At 34.7% G+C, this 16,476-nt stretch overlaps 1 protein-coding gene across 2 annotated transcripts in view; it reads left to right on the top strand.

Moving 5' to 3' along the window:
• SCN7A (sodium voltage-gated channel alpha subunit 7) overlaps positions 1-16,476 on the top strand; it is a 95,340-nt gene that overhangs the window by 58,246 nt on the left and 20,618 nt on the right. For both annotated transcript variants that reach the window (XM_023188160.1, XM_023188161.1), the window contains exons 15-17: positions 7,976-8,410; positions 11,466-11,571; positions 13,352-13,506. In XM_023188160.1, coding sequence (XP_023043928.1) covers positions 7,976-8,410; positions 11,466-11,571; positions 13,352-13,506 — 696 coding nt within the window. The remainder of the gene's footprint in view (positions 1-7,975; positions 8,411-11,465; positions 11,572-13,351; positions 13,507-16,476) is intronic.

Genomic DNA, 16,476 nt, shown 5'->3' with positions numbered 1-16,476 from the left:
ACAAATGCAATAGTCTCCCTTTATTTATTGGTATTTAGTTAAATATATATTTAGTTAAATACAAATATGTTTGTATTTATTGTATACAAATTGTATATTGTATTTAACTAAATATATTTGTTAAATAAAATGTATTAGTAAAATTAATTTGCCTGTTTTTCTATGTTTTCTATGTGGCCACTGGAAATTTAAAATTGCATATGTGATTGCATCATATTTCCATTGGATAGGACTAGCGTCTAACCTTGTTACTCAATGTAATATTGGCATCACCTGGAAGGTGGTTAGACCTGCAGACTCCCAGACCCCAGACCTATGCAATCATAATCTACGTTGTAACACTGTTCCCAGGTGATTTGTGTGCCCATTAAATTTTAAGAAGCACTTAAATGTAACACTGCTGTCAGTCTTTTCCTGGCATTGGAATTACCTGGGGAATTAATAAAACTTTGCTGATGCCTAGAATCCATTCTTAGAGATTCTGATTTTATTGGTATGTGGATATGACCTGGTCATCAGGATTTTTTGAAAATCTTCAGTTGATTAAATTGTGTAGTCAAGATTGAAAACCACTGGTCTATAAAAATGTTACATATTAACTAAGAAAGCTTTCACTTATAAGTTTCCTAATAACTGAAGTGGTTTTAGTGAATTAAATAAGTAACTTTCACTGCATCTATGGAAAAGATATGGCTTACTAAAAAAATGACTCTTACAGGAATACAAGACTTGGTATTTTCTTTTTACTCATGTCATAAAGATCAAGTACATTTCCCAAAAGACTGAAAAAAATCTCAGGTTAAACTCAATTTTACCTTGCCTATCCACATTGCTTGTGTTTCACCTCGAGAAGACCCTTGTCATACAATTATCACATTAGCATTGTATTTAATTGTTAATATACTTCTCTATCTTCTTTATGAAACTGTAAGCACCATGAGGAAAAGGACCATAACTCTCTTCTTTATTATAAAACCTAGAACAGTGCCCAAAATGTAAAAGATACTTCAATATCTTCTGCCCTTTGTAGTTATAGTAGTATACTTCTCATTCCCAGTGATATAAAATACCACTCTAACTGGCTGAACCAAGCAATGATCATATATATCAGCATACATAACTCATAACTCAAAATATCAGATATAGATCTTGCTTCAGTTTGGGTGTGACACAAATGATTAAATGGGATCATTATAGAGAGGTCTTTATAGATCTCAATTCTGTTTTTCTCTGTGCTCATTGCTAGCTAGTATCCTCTGTTTTATCAAGATGGCTGCTGCAGTCTAAAGCTTCATATCTTTGTGTTACATCAAGTCTAATAGAGGAAAGAATTTCTTTTCTAGAAGCCACAGCCATTTTTTCCTATTATCTAATTAGCTGAATCATATGCCCATTCTTAACTAGTCTCCATTGCCCAGGGTGTTGAATGCGTTTATTATGTTAAACTGTTCATAACTCTCTCTTACAGCTGGAGATGGGATAAGATCAAATCCAAATCCTATGACTAATAAGGGGATAAGTGTAATTTCCCAAATAAATTATATATTTCTGTTTCCAAAAGGAAGTTACGGCTGTTGAAGAAAGCAACAACAACAACACACACATACACATAATTCAAAGGGAAAGAAGCAGAAATATTAAGGCATTATATATATGTACACACACACATATATATGCATATATGTATATATACATATATGTATGATATAACATATAAATGTATAATATATATATTTGCCTAAACATTCCTACTTCTTTGATTTTGAACTCCAATCTATTTCTAATTTGTTGTTTCTACTAACCAGAAACTTCATTAATGTGCAGAGGGATTCCAGGATAAATGGAGTTACATGAACCTCCATTTCCAATTCATTGGCCATCATATTTCTTGGCTCACTAAATCCTTCCAGCTTAATTTTTCTTAGTAGTCATCCAACTCTGAAACATCATGAGAATGGCAGTAGAATAAGTAGAAGGGGGAAAAATATAAGGAGATAATCTTTGAAGCTGTTGATCGTTTTAACCTCCATGCTTCTAATGTGGGTTAGTGTAAAAGTAAGATATTTCACATTTTTAAAAATTAGTTTTGTCTTTTCTAAGAAATTCAGCAGTAATTTTAAGGCTTATGCAGAAACGTTACAAAAAATTATTATATGCCAAAGGAAATGAATTGGTTTTTAAATAGTTCTATGTATTGTTGAGTTGTAGAAAAAGCAGAGTTCAGAATCAAAGAAACATGGGTTCAAATTTCAGTTCTATCACTGTACTAGTCCATTCTCATGCTGCTAATAAAGACATACCTGACACTGGGTAATTTATGAAGTCAAGAGGTTTAATGGGCTCACATTTACATAGGGTGGAAGAGACCTCAGGAAACTTACAATCATGGAAGAAGGGGAAGCAGGCATGCCCTTCTTCACATGGTGGCAGCAAGGAGAAGTGCATAGTGAAGCAGGGGAAAGCCCCTTATAAAACCATCAGATCTTCTGAGAACTCACTATCATGAGAATAGCATGGAGGTAACCACCATCATGATTCAGTTACTTGCCACCAAGTCCCTCCCATAACACATGAGGATTATGGAAACTATAGTTCAAGATGAGATTTGGTTGGAGACACAGCCAAGCAATATCATTCCACCCCTGGCCCTTCCCAAATATCATATCCTCACATTTCAAAACACTATCGTGTCTTTCCAAAAGTCCCCCAAAGTCTTAATTCATCCCAGCATTAACTCAAAAGTCCAAGTCCAAAGTCTCATCTGAGATAAGACAAGTCTCTTTCACCTATGAGCCTGTACAATCAAAAGCAAGTTAGTTACTTACTAAATACAATGTGGGTAAGGCATTGGATAAACACACCCATTACAAATGGGAGACACTGGCTAAAACAAAGGGGGTACAGCTGCCATGCAAGTCTGAAATCCAATAGGGCAGTCATTAAACCTCAAAGTTCCAAAATGATCTCCTTTGACTCTGTGTCTCACATCCAGGGCATACTGATGCAAGAGGTGGGTTCCCATGGCCTTGGATAGCTCCATCCCTGTGTCTTTGTAGGGTACAGCCCTGATCCCAGCTGCCTTCACAGGCCAGTGTTAAGTGCCTGTGGCTTTTCCAGGTGCAGTGCAAGTTGTCAGTGGATCTACCATTCTGGGGTCTGGAGAACAGTGGCCCTCTTCTCACAGCTCCACTAGGCAGTGCCCCAGTGGGGACTCTGTGTTGGGGCTCCAACCCTACATTTCTTTTCCACACTGCCATAGCAGAGGTTCTCCATGAGAGCTCTGCCCCTGTAGCAAACTTCTGCCTGGACATCCAGGCATTTCCATACATCCTCTGTAATCTTGGTGGAGATTACAAAACCTCAATTCTTGACTTCTTTGCACCTGCAGGCTCAACACCACATGGAAGTTGCCCAGGCTTGGGGCTTGCACACTCCAAAGTGATGGTCTAAGCTATACTTCGGCCCCTTTTGGCCACAGCTGGAACAACTGGGACACTGGGCACCAGGTCCCTAGGCTGCACACGGCAGGGGGACCCTGGACCCAGACTACACAACCATTTTTTCCTCCTAGGCCTATGCCCTGCTATGGGAGGGGCTGCTGTGAAGGTCTCTGATGTGCCCTGGAGACATTTTCCCATTGCTTTGGTGATTAACATTCGGCTCCTCATTACTTATGCAAATTTATGCAGCCAGCTTGAATTTCTTTCCAGAACATTGGTTTTACTTTTCTACTGCATCATCAGGCTGCAAATTTTATGAACTTTTATGCTCTGCTTCTTGAATGCTTTGCCACTTAGAAATTTCTTCTGGCAGATACCCGAAATCATCTCTCTCAAGTTCACAGTTCCACAGATCTCTAGGGAAGGGGCAAAAAGCCATCAGTCTCTTTGCTAAAGCACCGCTAAAGGAGTCATCTTTGCTCCAGTTCTCAACAAGTTCCTCATCTCAATCTGAGACCACCTCAGCCTGGACTTTATTGTCCGTATCACTATCAGCATTTTGATAAGACCATTCAACAAATCTCTAGGAAGTTCCAAACATCCCACATCTTGCTATCTTCTTCTGAGCCCTCCAAACTGTTCCAACATCTGCCTGTTACCCAGTTCCAAAGTCACTTCCACATTTTCGGGTATCTTTACAGCAAGCAGTGCCCTATTCTCTTCACTATCAATTTACTGTATTAGTCCATTCTCATGATGCTAATAAGGGCATAACCAAGGCTGGATAATTTACAAAAGAGAGAGGTTTAACTGACTCACAGTTCCACAGGGCTTGGGAGGCCTCAGGAAACTTACAATCATGGTGGAAGAGGAAGCAGGCATGTCCTTGTTCACATTGCAGCAGCAAGGAGAAGTGCAGAGTGAATGTGGGTAAACCCCTTATAAAACCATCAGATCTTGTGAGAATTCACCCACCATGAGAACAGCGTGGAGGTAACTGCCCCCATGATTCAGTTACCTCCCACTGATTCTCTCCCACAACATGTGGGGATTATGAGAACTACAATTCAAGATGAGATTTGGATGGGAAGAAAGACAAACCATTTCAATCTCTTAATAAATGATGTTGTGCATATTACACAGCCTCTTTAAACCTGACCGTACTTAACGGAGGAATGAACATAACAATACTTGCCTTGTAGGGTTATTATAACTTAAATGTAATCATTTGGCACCCTATAAGTAATTCATAAATTACACAAATCATTTCTTTACACTCTAGAAAAATTTAACACCTACATCTTCACCAGATTTTTGTTAGTTATTTAATATTGTTAACAAGTTTTAGTTAGGCAGATTTTAATTTCATTCTGGGTGTTTTACTTGTGATTTAGGTGATTGCCACCAAGTGAAATATAGTACCCAACTCTGGTTACATAAACCAAACACTGAGGGATAGAAACATGAAAATAAAAGAAAGAGAAAACTTAATACAAAATTCAGTTGCTTTTTAAAAATAAAAAATTTGGTTGTAGATACATATGTTATTCCATATATATTTGTATAATTCCAAATTAAATATATGTTAAGATATAATTCAAGAAATTTAAAATTAAGTAGCCTCAATACATGTTAAATTCCTTTATACATGTTTATTTGTTGATTACAAATCAGAAAGTAATTACTTAAATCTTGAACTTTCTTTCTCTTTTATGCTGTTTGATTTTGCTATGAGTTGCTCAATTCTCACCCAATATGTGGATATCTTTGAGGTGCAAGAAAACAAAATTCAGGGGAATTTTTAAAAAATGTTTTGTTTTATATACATTATTTCACCTTTTCTCTCCTAACACAAAAATAATAAATATATATTTTTAATCTGGTTACAGATTCTGTGACTAGAGTAGTTACTCTGAGTTTATACAATACAAATCTCTGCATTTTCTGCTCTCTTTTTTGTTAATGCTTAAATTAGAAGTAGTAATCAGTTCTCTGTAACTTGCACCACTTACACAGCCTGTCTTTTCCTTTAAATCCTTGAAAGAGAGTAGGTTATTTTTAATTCAGACCACATCTGAACAAAGCAGTAGCATTTCTGAGGGTTATAAAATTCTTATCTTACACTACAGTTTCAGAGCACTTAGCACTTTTAAGATTACGTTCATTTTTAGGCTTTGAACATTTTCACTATATATACATATATATATATATGAATGTATGTGTGTATATTTGTGTACATGTGCGTCTAAGATATAAGAAATCTTTGATGTAATTTTCTAAAAATATGATTAATATAGCATAAACTTTTTCTTGTTCAAATCCTAGCACAAAATCTATTTTTATTTATTCTATAATCAATTATTTTTTAAAATAAATATTTATTTATTACCTATTTTGTGTCTAGCAGTGTGCTGGTTGTCTAATTAAGAGAAAACATGGTTTTTGTTCATATGAAGCTTACAGTCATGAAACACACTAACACCCTTCCCTTATTTCACACTGTGCCTAATACTTAGCCAAACAGTGGAAGAAAAGGAAACAATTGAATATCTTAAATTATATCTGGTCTCACCCTTTTACATCACAAAGCTGTTGTCCTTTCAGAATAATAGAGTTGCTAATAGTGTGGCTCCTACTGGGGCCATGCAGCTCCTGCCTAGATTATCTATAAGTAAACCTCATTGCCAAAGGATACACTAATGGGAGAACAGAAAGGATCAAAGGTTACATAGATTAGACCTAAGTCTGCTTTATTTCTTTATTTCAGAGGCTGTTAGCATTCGATCATTGTCCTTTCTGTTTTATTTTTCTCTTCTGAGAATCTTTCATTGTGGATTATAAAAGATATCTGCCAGTTTTTCAAATGCTCTCACTCACAAAACATTTCCCATATTGATATATCTTATAACCAAAATTTTATTGCTATGCTAAAACTATGCATAAGGTTAAGTTTATGTATTTGATGACTTTATTCACTGCAAAATACTTTGATTTTTCTATACAAATCTTATTTGAAACTTCTCTATTCCTAAGAAATAGGAAGATCTAGATAGAGAGAAGTAAATGTAACCCATTAGGATTAAATACTATTAGGTGGGACGTTCTAATTTTCCCAGATGTGCATGTCCATGAGAAAAAGAGTAATTATTGGAGAGTTTGAGAAACTCAACTGTTCACATAGATCTAAAATTTTGAAAGAAGTTTCAAAATACGAGTCTTTGGAGATGCTCACATACTTATGTTATGTACACATAAATAGCATAATTATCCAAAATTATAATGTACGCTTTACAATTATAAACAAGTTTAAAATCTGATTCTCTGGAAAGTGATCAGTACTTAATCATATTTCTAAGTGACAGTAAAAGTCAAAATATACACTATCTTTGAGTTCAAAATAAGTTACAAGTATTAGGAATGATTCTTCCATCACTTATCTGTTTCTTGTTTGACCAAATTTACTACAACAGAGAATCCACTAACTTTCCTAGCATCTGTGTTTTCATCCCACAAAAGCCATTAGATATTATATTCAGGACCATGGATAGCTCTATCCCTGTCTAATTCTTCCTGGGTTTGCAGAATTATTACATGATTTCCTAGAACAGGGCTGAAGTGAAGTGAGCTGCCTGGAAGAACAACTTATTTGCTCACCTTGAGTGAGACAGCCTGACTCAGTGAGAAAATAAGCTTTGGAATAAAGCAGATTTGGGTCTAATCTACGTAACCATTGATCCTTTGATATTTGACATCTGTAAACCTTGTCTTTTTCATCTGTAAAAGAGAAACAAATCATATTGCATAGGACGTCATGAGCTTAAAATAAATTCTTGCTATACAAATCCATAGCGCAGCACCTAACACACTGTGGTAGATAGATAAGAACTGAATAGTATTGTAGTTCATCTGCTTCATTTTCAAATCTCAGATCAGCCTTTTTTAGTCAAATTCATTTTTTAAGTTAACGTATAAAATTGTATGTATTTATGGTGTACAAGGTAATGTTTTGAAGTAGACATACATTGTGGAATGGCTAAATAGAGCTAATTAACAAATTCATTACTTCACATAGTTATCGTTTTAATAGTGAGAACACTTAACCCATTTATGTCAGAAGTTGCAATTTTTGTTTGAAAATTCAGACCTTGGCAATGACCTTGAGCAGTAGGACATAAATAACTCCCACAAGCTTAGCCTTCCAATAATGGAACACTAGGCACAAGTGGGTTAATATTCACACTCTAGAAGTAGAGAGCAGAATGGTGGTTACCAGAAGTTGGGTGGTTAGGGGAAAGTGGAGATTGAGGAGCTATTGGCCAAAGTATATATAATTACAGTTACATAGAAGAATGAGTTCAAAAGATGCATTGTACAGCATGGTGACTACAGTTATTAATTACAATATATTGTATTATTGAAATATGCTAACAGAGTAGATATTAAATGTTCTCAAGTCAGTTTTGTAAACAAACTCTTCATTACTTAAAATGAAACAAAATAAGATACATTTAGCCTTATTTTACTTCCTTATTTAGGTACTTTACCTGTTTCTGGCATTGGTGAGCTCATTTAGTTCATGCAAGGATGTAACAGCTGAAGAGAATAATGAAGCAAAAAATCTCCAGCTTGCAGTGGCAAGGATTAAAAAAGGAATAAACTATGTGCTTCTTAAAATACTATGCAAAAAACAAAATGTCCCAAAGGACACAATGGACCATGTAAATGAGGTATATGTTAAAGAAGATATTTCTGACCATACCTTTTCTGAATTGAGCAACGCCCAAGATTCTCTCAAGGATAAGGAAAAAAGCAGTGGCACAGAGAAAAACACTACTGAAAATGAGAGCCAATCGCTTATCCCCAGTCCTAGTGTCTCAGAAACTGTACCAGTTGCTTCAGGAGAATCTGATATAGAAAATCCGGATAATAAGGAGATTCAGAGTAAGTCTGGTGATGGAGACAGCAAGGAGGTAAGATGTTTAAATATCCTGATTGCTTGGTGGTGATTTATAGTATTGTTGATAAGGAAGTAAATAAGCGCTGAAGTTCCACAGCCAGATTATCCACTCAATTCTAACTCCATTACTTTGAGCTCCATCACTCTTAGCCTCTGAATTTATGCTTTTGATCAAATTAGTTAAACTTTCCAAGCTTCAATTTTCTCATATTTAAATGAGGCTAAAATAGTATTTACTCCATAGGGGGGATAATAGTACATAGAACAATGCCTAGTAAAGAGTAAGCACTTAGGAAACATTAGATAATATAATTGTGACATTTTATAAATTAATAACCAGTCTGTTTGAGGGTGCTGAAAAGTATACTGAGGAAACCAAAGTTTTCAAAATCAAGGTGTATGATTTAAGAAATCACTAAATTTCCATGGACTTTATCATCTTAAAATGGGAGATTGAATTAGAACAGTGTTACAATTCCTTCTTGCTTGCTAAAATTCTAAGATTTAAGTCAGATATTTCTGCCCATATTTGGACATTATAATTAAGTTGGACTAAAGGAATTTTTAAAACTTCCCAGTTTGAATTGTGCACAGTTGGTAGCTTTATAATGCACTGGCTTAAAAAAAAAATTAGGGTCGCATTCAAAGAAGGGTAGATACTGTTGTTCACTTAGCTTCTAAAATATACACCCTACTGGAAACAGTCTTATTGTCTCCATTTGCAAACAGCATTGTGTTTTAGAAGGAGGTACAATTTCATAGAAAGCTACACCTACAGAGATCACATCTGTACAAGGGCTTGTAACTTTGGATCCCACTGGGGAATCATTTCAGATCACTCAGGGGCACTGGAGGGTCAGGGAATGTCTCTTAACAGGTCCCCGTCATCTCTGGCACCATCTTGTTTCCCAGACCTCTTCTGTTTTGGGAGACACTCTCTACAATAACTTCACAAATTGTCTTCTAACAGGAGTTCAGCTTCAATTATCCAAGGTCCTTCCATCATTTACTAAAGCCATCATTATTTTAGTTAGAGAAGCATTTTTAATCCACATGCCCAATAGTCTAAGATTCATTTACCTTTTAAATTAATACCATTACTATAAAACAGGCATAAATTCTTACTCACCACACTTCTCAATCATCATTAAAGATTTTGATTACCATCCATTTCTGGGTGAAATTGCTATTTGCCACAGCACATCATGTTGGAGTCTCCCTGAAAACTTCATGCTAATCTCCTTAGAAATTCTGGAGTATGAAAATACACAGGAAAGCTGTAACTTAAAATAACTGTAAATATCGAAATTGCAGTTATTTATGCTGCATAGTTGTTAGGTCTTGCTGGTTGATTACTCACAAAAGATGTATTCATTTATTTATATATTTAGTTAGGTGCTTTCTAGATTATGTGGCCCATGACTCCTTAGGATGTTGGTATACCCACAGCCAAAAATAAAACACAAAAATATATCAATGATCTGATAATTCAGAGATACACTCCCTTGTTTCTTTGGTATTTGTACTTCCAGCCTATTTTTATTAAAATATGCATATATATTGACATATATATGCATATATATAGTGTGTGTTTATTATAAAAATAACATCAAAACTGACATCGTATTTTGTAACTTGTATTTTTTATAATGCAGAAGTATATTATGGTCACTTTCTTATGCCATTAAATAATCTTCTATCAAAATAAATGATTTATAATTTGAGTCTTAATTGATTTATTTGTAAAATTAGAATAATACCTACTCACAGGTATTTTGGAAAAATCACATCAAATAGGATATGTGCAAGGCTTTTTACAAATCTTTAGAAATATAAATGTATGATGTTTAATTTTAATTACTGAGTGCCAAATATTATATTTAAATCACTTAATGCCTAGTCTCACATAAATATATTGCTACAGATTTTATTTCATTAGAAATAAATAAGAATATATAAAAGTAATGGAAATAATAAAAATATCTGTTTAAGAATAATATTCTGCTGGATACTTTACTTTTTTAAATTGAGCACTATAATGATTTACTGACAACTGACCATGTAAGGACTAAAGCAAAAATAGCTTTCTAATTACATTTCCTTGACACTTGCTGTGTATAAGTCCAAGAGGCAGGACAAAATATTGATAATTTCTTTTTTTTTTGGCACACTACTTTACCTAGATTTTTTTCTTAATTTTTACGAAATAAGATTGGTTTCATTCTAAATGTTAAAATACACTTGCCTTAATTTTTGTTTTAATTAGAAAATATTACTTATATGCTATTAACCTTAGAATCTCGGTGATTTTAAAGAATGATTTATGGTATACTTATTTCAAAATAAGGTAAAATAAAGCATTGTGAGAAAATAATTTTAAATAAAGGCAAAGAGTATCATTTGCACTATTACCTGTATAAAGCAATGACCACCTTATTCTACCAAGCCTTGAACTTCAGTCAAAAGCAGAGTGAGAAAGAAGGTCAATCTCTGCATCTGGGTGCTTTTCATAAGGCTGTGCCCCTTTCCCAGGCCTGTCCTTATCCCTATTTCTTGTGCCTTTCCCTCATTTTACTTCATGATAAATCCCATCCTATGATGACATACATAAGACCATCTGGACTGATTTTTACAATGAAACCTAAGTGCACTATTATCTACCCATCTTTAGCATCAAAGGATGATTTGTTTTGATTCTACTCATCTAATTGAAATAGCATATATGGGAAACTTGTGACTTCAAGAAAACTTTGGAACCCAAATCCTTTTGTGAATTGGAGACAACCTATACATCTTAAAGAAGCAAAGTGTTATTAACTAAACATTAATTTTAATCTAAGTGTTATTTTAGGTTAAAGTAAGTATCATACAATAGTGTTTTAAACTTCAATTCTTACCAATATGTATGCATTTTAATATCAGCCATGAAATCAGCCTAAAGTCTTTTAAACCTAACAATATTATTTCTGTACAAAATTTTTCTCACTTCTGAAAATGAAATAAACTTTGACCACTGTGGGTAAATGAAACTTTAATCACAACTTTTTTGGTGGGACTTCACCTTTTAGAAAATAAAGCAGTCTAGCTCATCTGAATGCAGTACCGTTGATATTGCTATCTCTGAAGAAGAAGAAATGTTCTATGGAAGTGAAAGATCAAAGCATCCTAAAAATGGTAAGAAAATTTTGTTACTCTTGCTAGAAAACTAATTTTAATTACAAGTTGTCAAAATGTATATGTTCCTTTAGTAAACATATTCTACCTGGAAGCTAATTCAAATAACTCTCTTAAATAGGTGGCATTGCACATTTCAGACCCAGCTACCAGCTAAGTCACTTATTTTAACAATTAACAATTGTTGATTGAACAGTAAGAATTTGGAATCTCCAGCTCATTTCAGGACTTAGTTCATTTCTCTAACTTCTACAGTACTACTTATGTCCTAATTTGAAACAATAGATTATGAATAAACAATGACAGTATAGTGACTAATGATAGAAAAACAGAATTGACTTACTTCAATTCTCTGTTGCCACTGGAGTTTTTATGTGTGTTTAAAGCTAAATTAGTAAAACAATTTGTGAGATGTAATTTTTTGTATTTGGTAAGTACACATTTTAGTGTATAGGTAAAATGAATATGAATATTTTCATTGAATATTTTATTGAAAAATATCTTTAAAGTTGAAGTTTAATTGTTCTTTGAATATTTATTAAACTAGAATATCATTATGCATTGTTAAAACAGACCAACATGTAGGTACAAGTTTAATAAAATTTTCAAATATCAAAAATATATGTATATGTTCCATATCCAGTGTGTCAGTCAATTGACTGAATCTTTATACATTTCTTAATATTCATATTAAATATATAAATGTCACCATTACCATTTGTTTTCCTCTGACAGTTATAGGCTGTTTTTATATGAGTAACTTAAATATTGGCTCTATTTCATGAGATCTAAGCACACTTCATTTGACTTCAACATATATAGGTATATGTGTGCATGTGTATGTGTATACACACACATTTCAGTGCTGCTTTAACTATACCGATTTTCTGTTTTACTCCTAAATTGTGCTCTGTTCTAAAGCACACAGTGGTATAGCTACCAGTAAAAAATCAAATATGAACATTATTTATTTTTACGGAATATTACTTAAGCATGAAAAATGTGTTTTGGAATCACCATTATCAATAATATTCCACTGCCACAATACTACTCATAGTATTATTTAACACAAGACAAAATTCTAAAATAAAATGTTTTGGCTTTAAACTCCACCTACCTCCATTTCTTCGTTTTGTCACCTGTATATCAACCTCTTCTTCAGCCTCAGGTTTCCATTTTGCCAACCCTTTTGGCCAAAGCATAGAGTGCAGTCCCGTACACATGTACTATGCCCACAAAGTACTCCACAGTCCATGTTACTTACATAATAGTCTCAATAAAACTTCCCATTTCCATGCCACATAAGAACTGGAATCAAAGCAATTAATTTGATTTAACTAATTTTATACCTCTTAATATCTCCTAAGTGTTTATATTTTTAAACAGGAATGCATGTTATGCCATGTGAATCTTCAAAGAGTAAATTTTCAGGCAAAGAAATCAAAATGTAACTTTCAGAAGTGAAATATCTGTGTGTATTTTATTTTGCAGTATTAGTGAATACCTACCCTCAGACTGTTTTGCAGAGTGACAAGATGTTCTAGGTCATTTCTGCCTTTCACAATGCCTTTCCTCTCATTAAGTCCAGTTTTCCTTTTTCTGATCAGTGATTACAGTGGTCACTACACCATGGGTAAAAATTAAATGTTTGTAAATCAGAGACAACCTGGACTAGAATCTGTAAATAAATAATTGCTGTGGCACATAGTAGAAAGTTTCAGGTTTTTACTTTTTCAAGAGTTTTCTAGATTGTTGTTCTTACCAGTTCCAATCTTAACAGGTTGTGGACGCGGATCATCACTTGGTCAAATCAATGGAGCATCCAAGAAAGGAAAAATCTGGCAGAACATCAGGAAAACCTGCTGCAAGATTGTAGAGAACAATTGGTTTAAGTGTTTTATTGGCCTTGTTACTCTGCTCAGCACCGGTACTCTGGTAAGTGAGCATCCAGGTGTTTGATACTTTGCTGGGGACAAATGTATCATGATTCTGTTAAGTTAGAAAGTCAAAACCAGGATTACATTTCCAAGGATATTTAGTATAGCACCAAATAGCACCAAATTTCACATTCTGTGATTTTAGTTTTAAAATCTAACTATTATATTTTCTTAGAAAGTTTATATATGCATCACTCAATATTAAATTTAATACTGATTTTTAATATATTATTTTGCAATATTGAATTTCAAAATATATGAATGACAGTGGGAAATGGAATGTGAATAGATACTAGATTCTTCTGATTTTAATGAAGTTTCGTGTGTGAAACATTTTAGTGATTTGCACATACAAAACTGCTATAATATGCTTGTACTTTGGTACCTATCAAAGGAAAGGGAACTATTGCATATGCCTTAAAGGATCTGTGAACTACAAATGTATTTGACCCTACAATCTTAATTCTGCAGCCAGAATATAAATTCTAAAAAGCATTCTACAAATATCTGCACATTAAATGGTTCTACAAGGTAATTCACTGAAGAATGTTTTGTAATAATAGCAAAGGGTTAGAAAAGAAGGTCTGTAATAGCTGACTTTATACTACAAAAAACCATCCGATGGAACTCTGTGCAGCTATTTTAAAAATTCAGAAGCTATCTACATATTTACACTACAATTCATGAAGAGAGAGTAATAAGTGAAAAGAATGGTCTAGAATAGTGCTGCAATAAACATACGTGTGCATGTGTCTTTATAGCAGCATGATTTATAATCCTTTGGGTACATACCCAGTAATGAAATAGCTGGGTCAAATGGTATTTCTAGTTCTAGAGCCTTGAGGAATTGCTACACTGTCTTCCACAATGGTTGAACTAGTTTACAGTCCCACCAATAGTATAAAAGTGTTCCTATTTCTCCACATCCTCTCCAGACTTAGATTGAGAAACGGAACATTACCAGGACGCCAGAACAACACTCTTACCCCTCAGTTACTTCCCTATTCCACAAGGGTAGCCAGCATGTGGAGTTCAACTGCCGTAGATTAGTTTTATCCATTTCAGACTTATTAAAAATAGATTCAAACTGTGTATTACTTTTGTATTTCTTCTTCCTCTTATTTTGTTACAGCATCTCACTTCCTCATAATGATCAGGGTCAATTATCCTTGCTGGTATAGTAACTTCTTTCTTTCTTACTAGTTGACTGACACAATAAATCAAAAATTGAGCAAATGACATCTAAGCTTGAGTTTTAGTAGGAGACATAGTATGTACCCTAATGCCCTTTCTGGGAGCAAAGACCCCAGAATCCACCTATCCTAAGGTTGAGAGAATGGGAAACACAAATACCCCCTAGTGGACTTGTCAGATACTCCTTACTATGCCTTTCTCCATCACAGATGCTGCTAGCATCATGGATCTTCATATGGCTCAAATGGAAAGGCTGCTTCGAATATAGTCAACCTATTTTAGTATCTTTTGTTGCATCAGATTCTACTGAAAAATAGCAATCTTCTACATCACCTGATAATGCATCTTTGGATCAATATTTGCAAGTGTGAAATTTTGCTTTCAAATCCTAAAGAGACCTGTCAGGCATTGTATCTCTTTCTTAGAGTAGGAGGCACATATGTCTCTCTAAGGCATCTAGAGAACTTACCATTTCTTGTTCATCAGGTCTAATTAACATGATATCATCAATATAATGAATCAATATGATGTTAATTCCTGTGGTGCTGGAGTTAACTGTGACCCCCGTACCAACACATTCTTCCCTTTATCCAGCTTCATAGTCTGTCACCTTTGATCCAGCCTGTGGTAGGCTGATTAATGGTCCTCAAATATGTCCATGACATAATCCCCAGAACCTTTGAATGTTAACTTATATGGCAAAAGGGTCTTCGCAGATCTGATCAAGTTAAAGGTCTTGAGACAGGGAGATTATCCTGAATTATCCAGATGAGCCTAATATAATCACAATGGTTCCTACAAAAGAGTTTCTGTAGGAGTTGAGTCAGAAAAGAAGGTGATGTGAGGATAGAAGCAGAGATTGGGGTGTCATCCTTTGAAGACAGAAGAATGCACTACAGGTCAAAATGTATAAGCAGTCACTAGAAGCTGAAAAAGGAAGGAACTGAGACCCCTCAGCCACCAAAAGGAACAAGCCTTCTCATCACCTCGATTTTAGCTCAGTGATTTCTGACATCAAGAATGAGAGTATATAGAGTTGTGTTGTTTTTAAGCCACTAAATTTGTGGTAATCTGTTACAGTCACAACAGGAAACTAATATGCAGCCCTCTGTGGATCCACTCCCAGGAAAGCTCCTCCATTTCCTACTAGTACATATTTCTAGGTCCTGCATAGGTACCAGGTTTTCTGGTACATAATCCTTCTCCTTCCTTAGCAATCTTGGTAATTCCCAGGCCACTGAATAAAGAGAGTTGACTCTATTTATACATCAAGTGGCCAGGAGAGGAGGTAGAGGTAGATCTTAAGGAGAGTTTTTAAAAGACACCTACCCTATTGTAGGCCTCTTCATAATCCTCAAGAAAGACTCATTTCAGCTTGATGTTGTAGGGAGGCTCTGGAGCCCAAACTGCACCACACAATTTCACCTTGAGTGACTCAAGGGAGCTGGCATTTATATCTCTATTCCACTCAGCTGTTGGTTGTGCTGGGTCCCTCTAAGAGTGGAAAGATTGCCTCTCAGGCAGGGTGGCTCTCGTATAGCAGAGGCAATTCTCCAGAGAGGGCTTTAGTTGTGTGTTATCAAGCAACACTCGGTTGCTGTGAAATAGTTAGATATGCCAGTAAAGGAGTTCTTTGTAGGCAACTCCACCATCTACAACAGTGTTCAACATGTACTTGAAAAGCGTGTGTCATATGGTGTAGCTGGGTGCAATTATAGTTTGTTATTACCATTGTTCCCATCTACAGTGGGAGCCTTAGTGATATAGCAAAGAT

This window comes from Piliocolobus tephrosceles, chromosome 11, assembly GCF_002776525.5.
Source record: "Piliocolobus tephrosceles isolate RC106 chromosome 11, ASM277652v3, whole genome shotgun sequence".
NCBI classification, from domain to species: domain Eukaryota; kingdom Metazoa; phylum Chordata; class Mammalia; order Primates; family Cercopithecidae; genus Piliocolobus; species Piliocolobus tephrosceles.
This window is presented reverse-complemented; position numbering and strand designations above follow the sequence as displayed.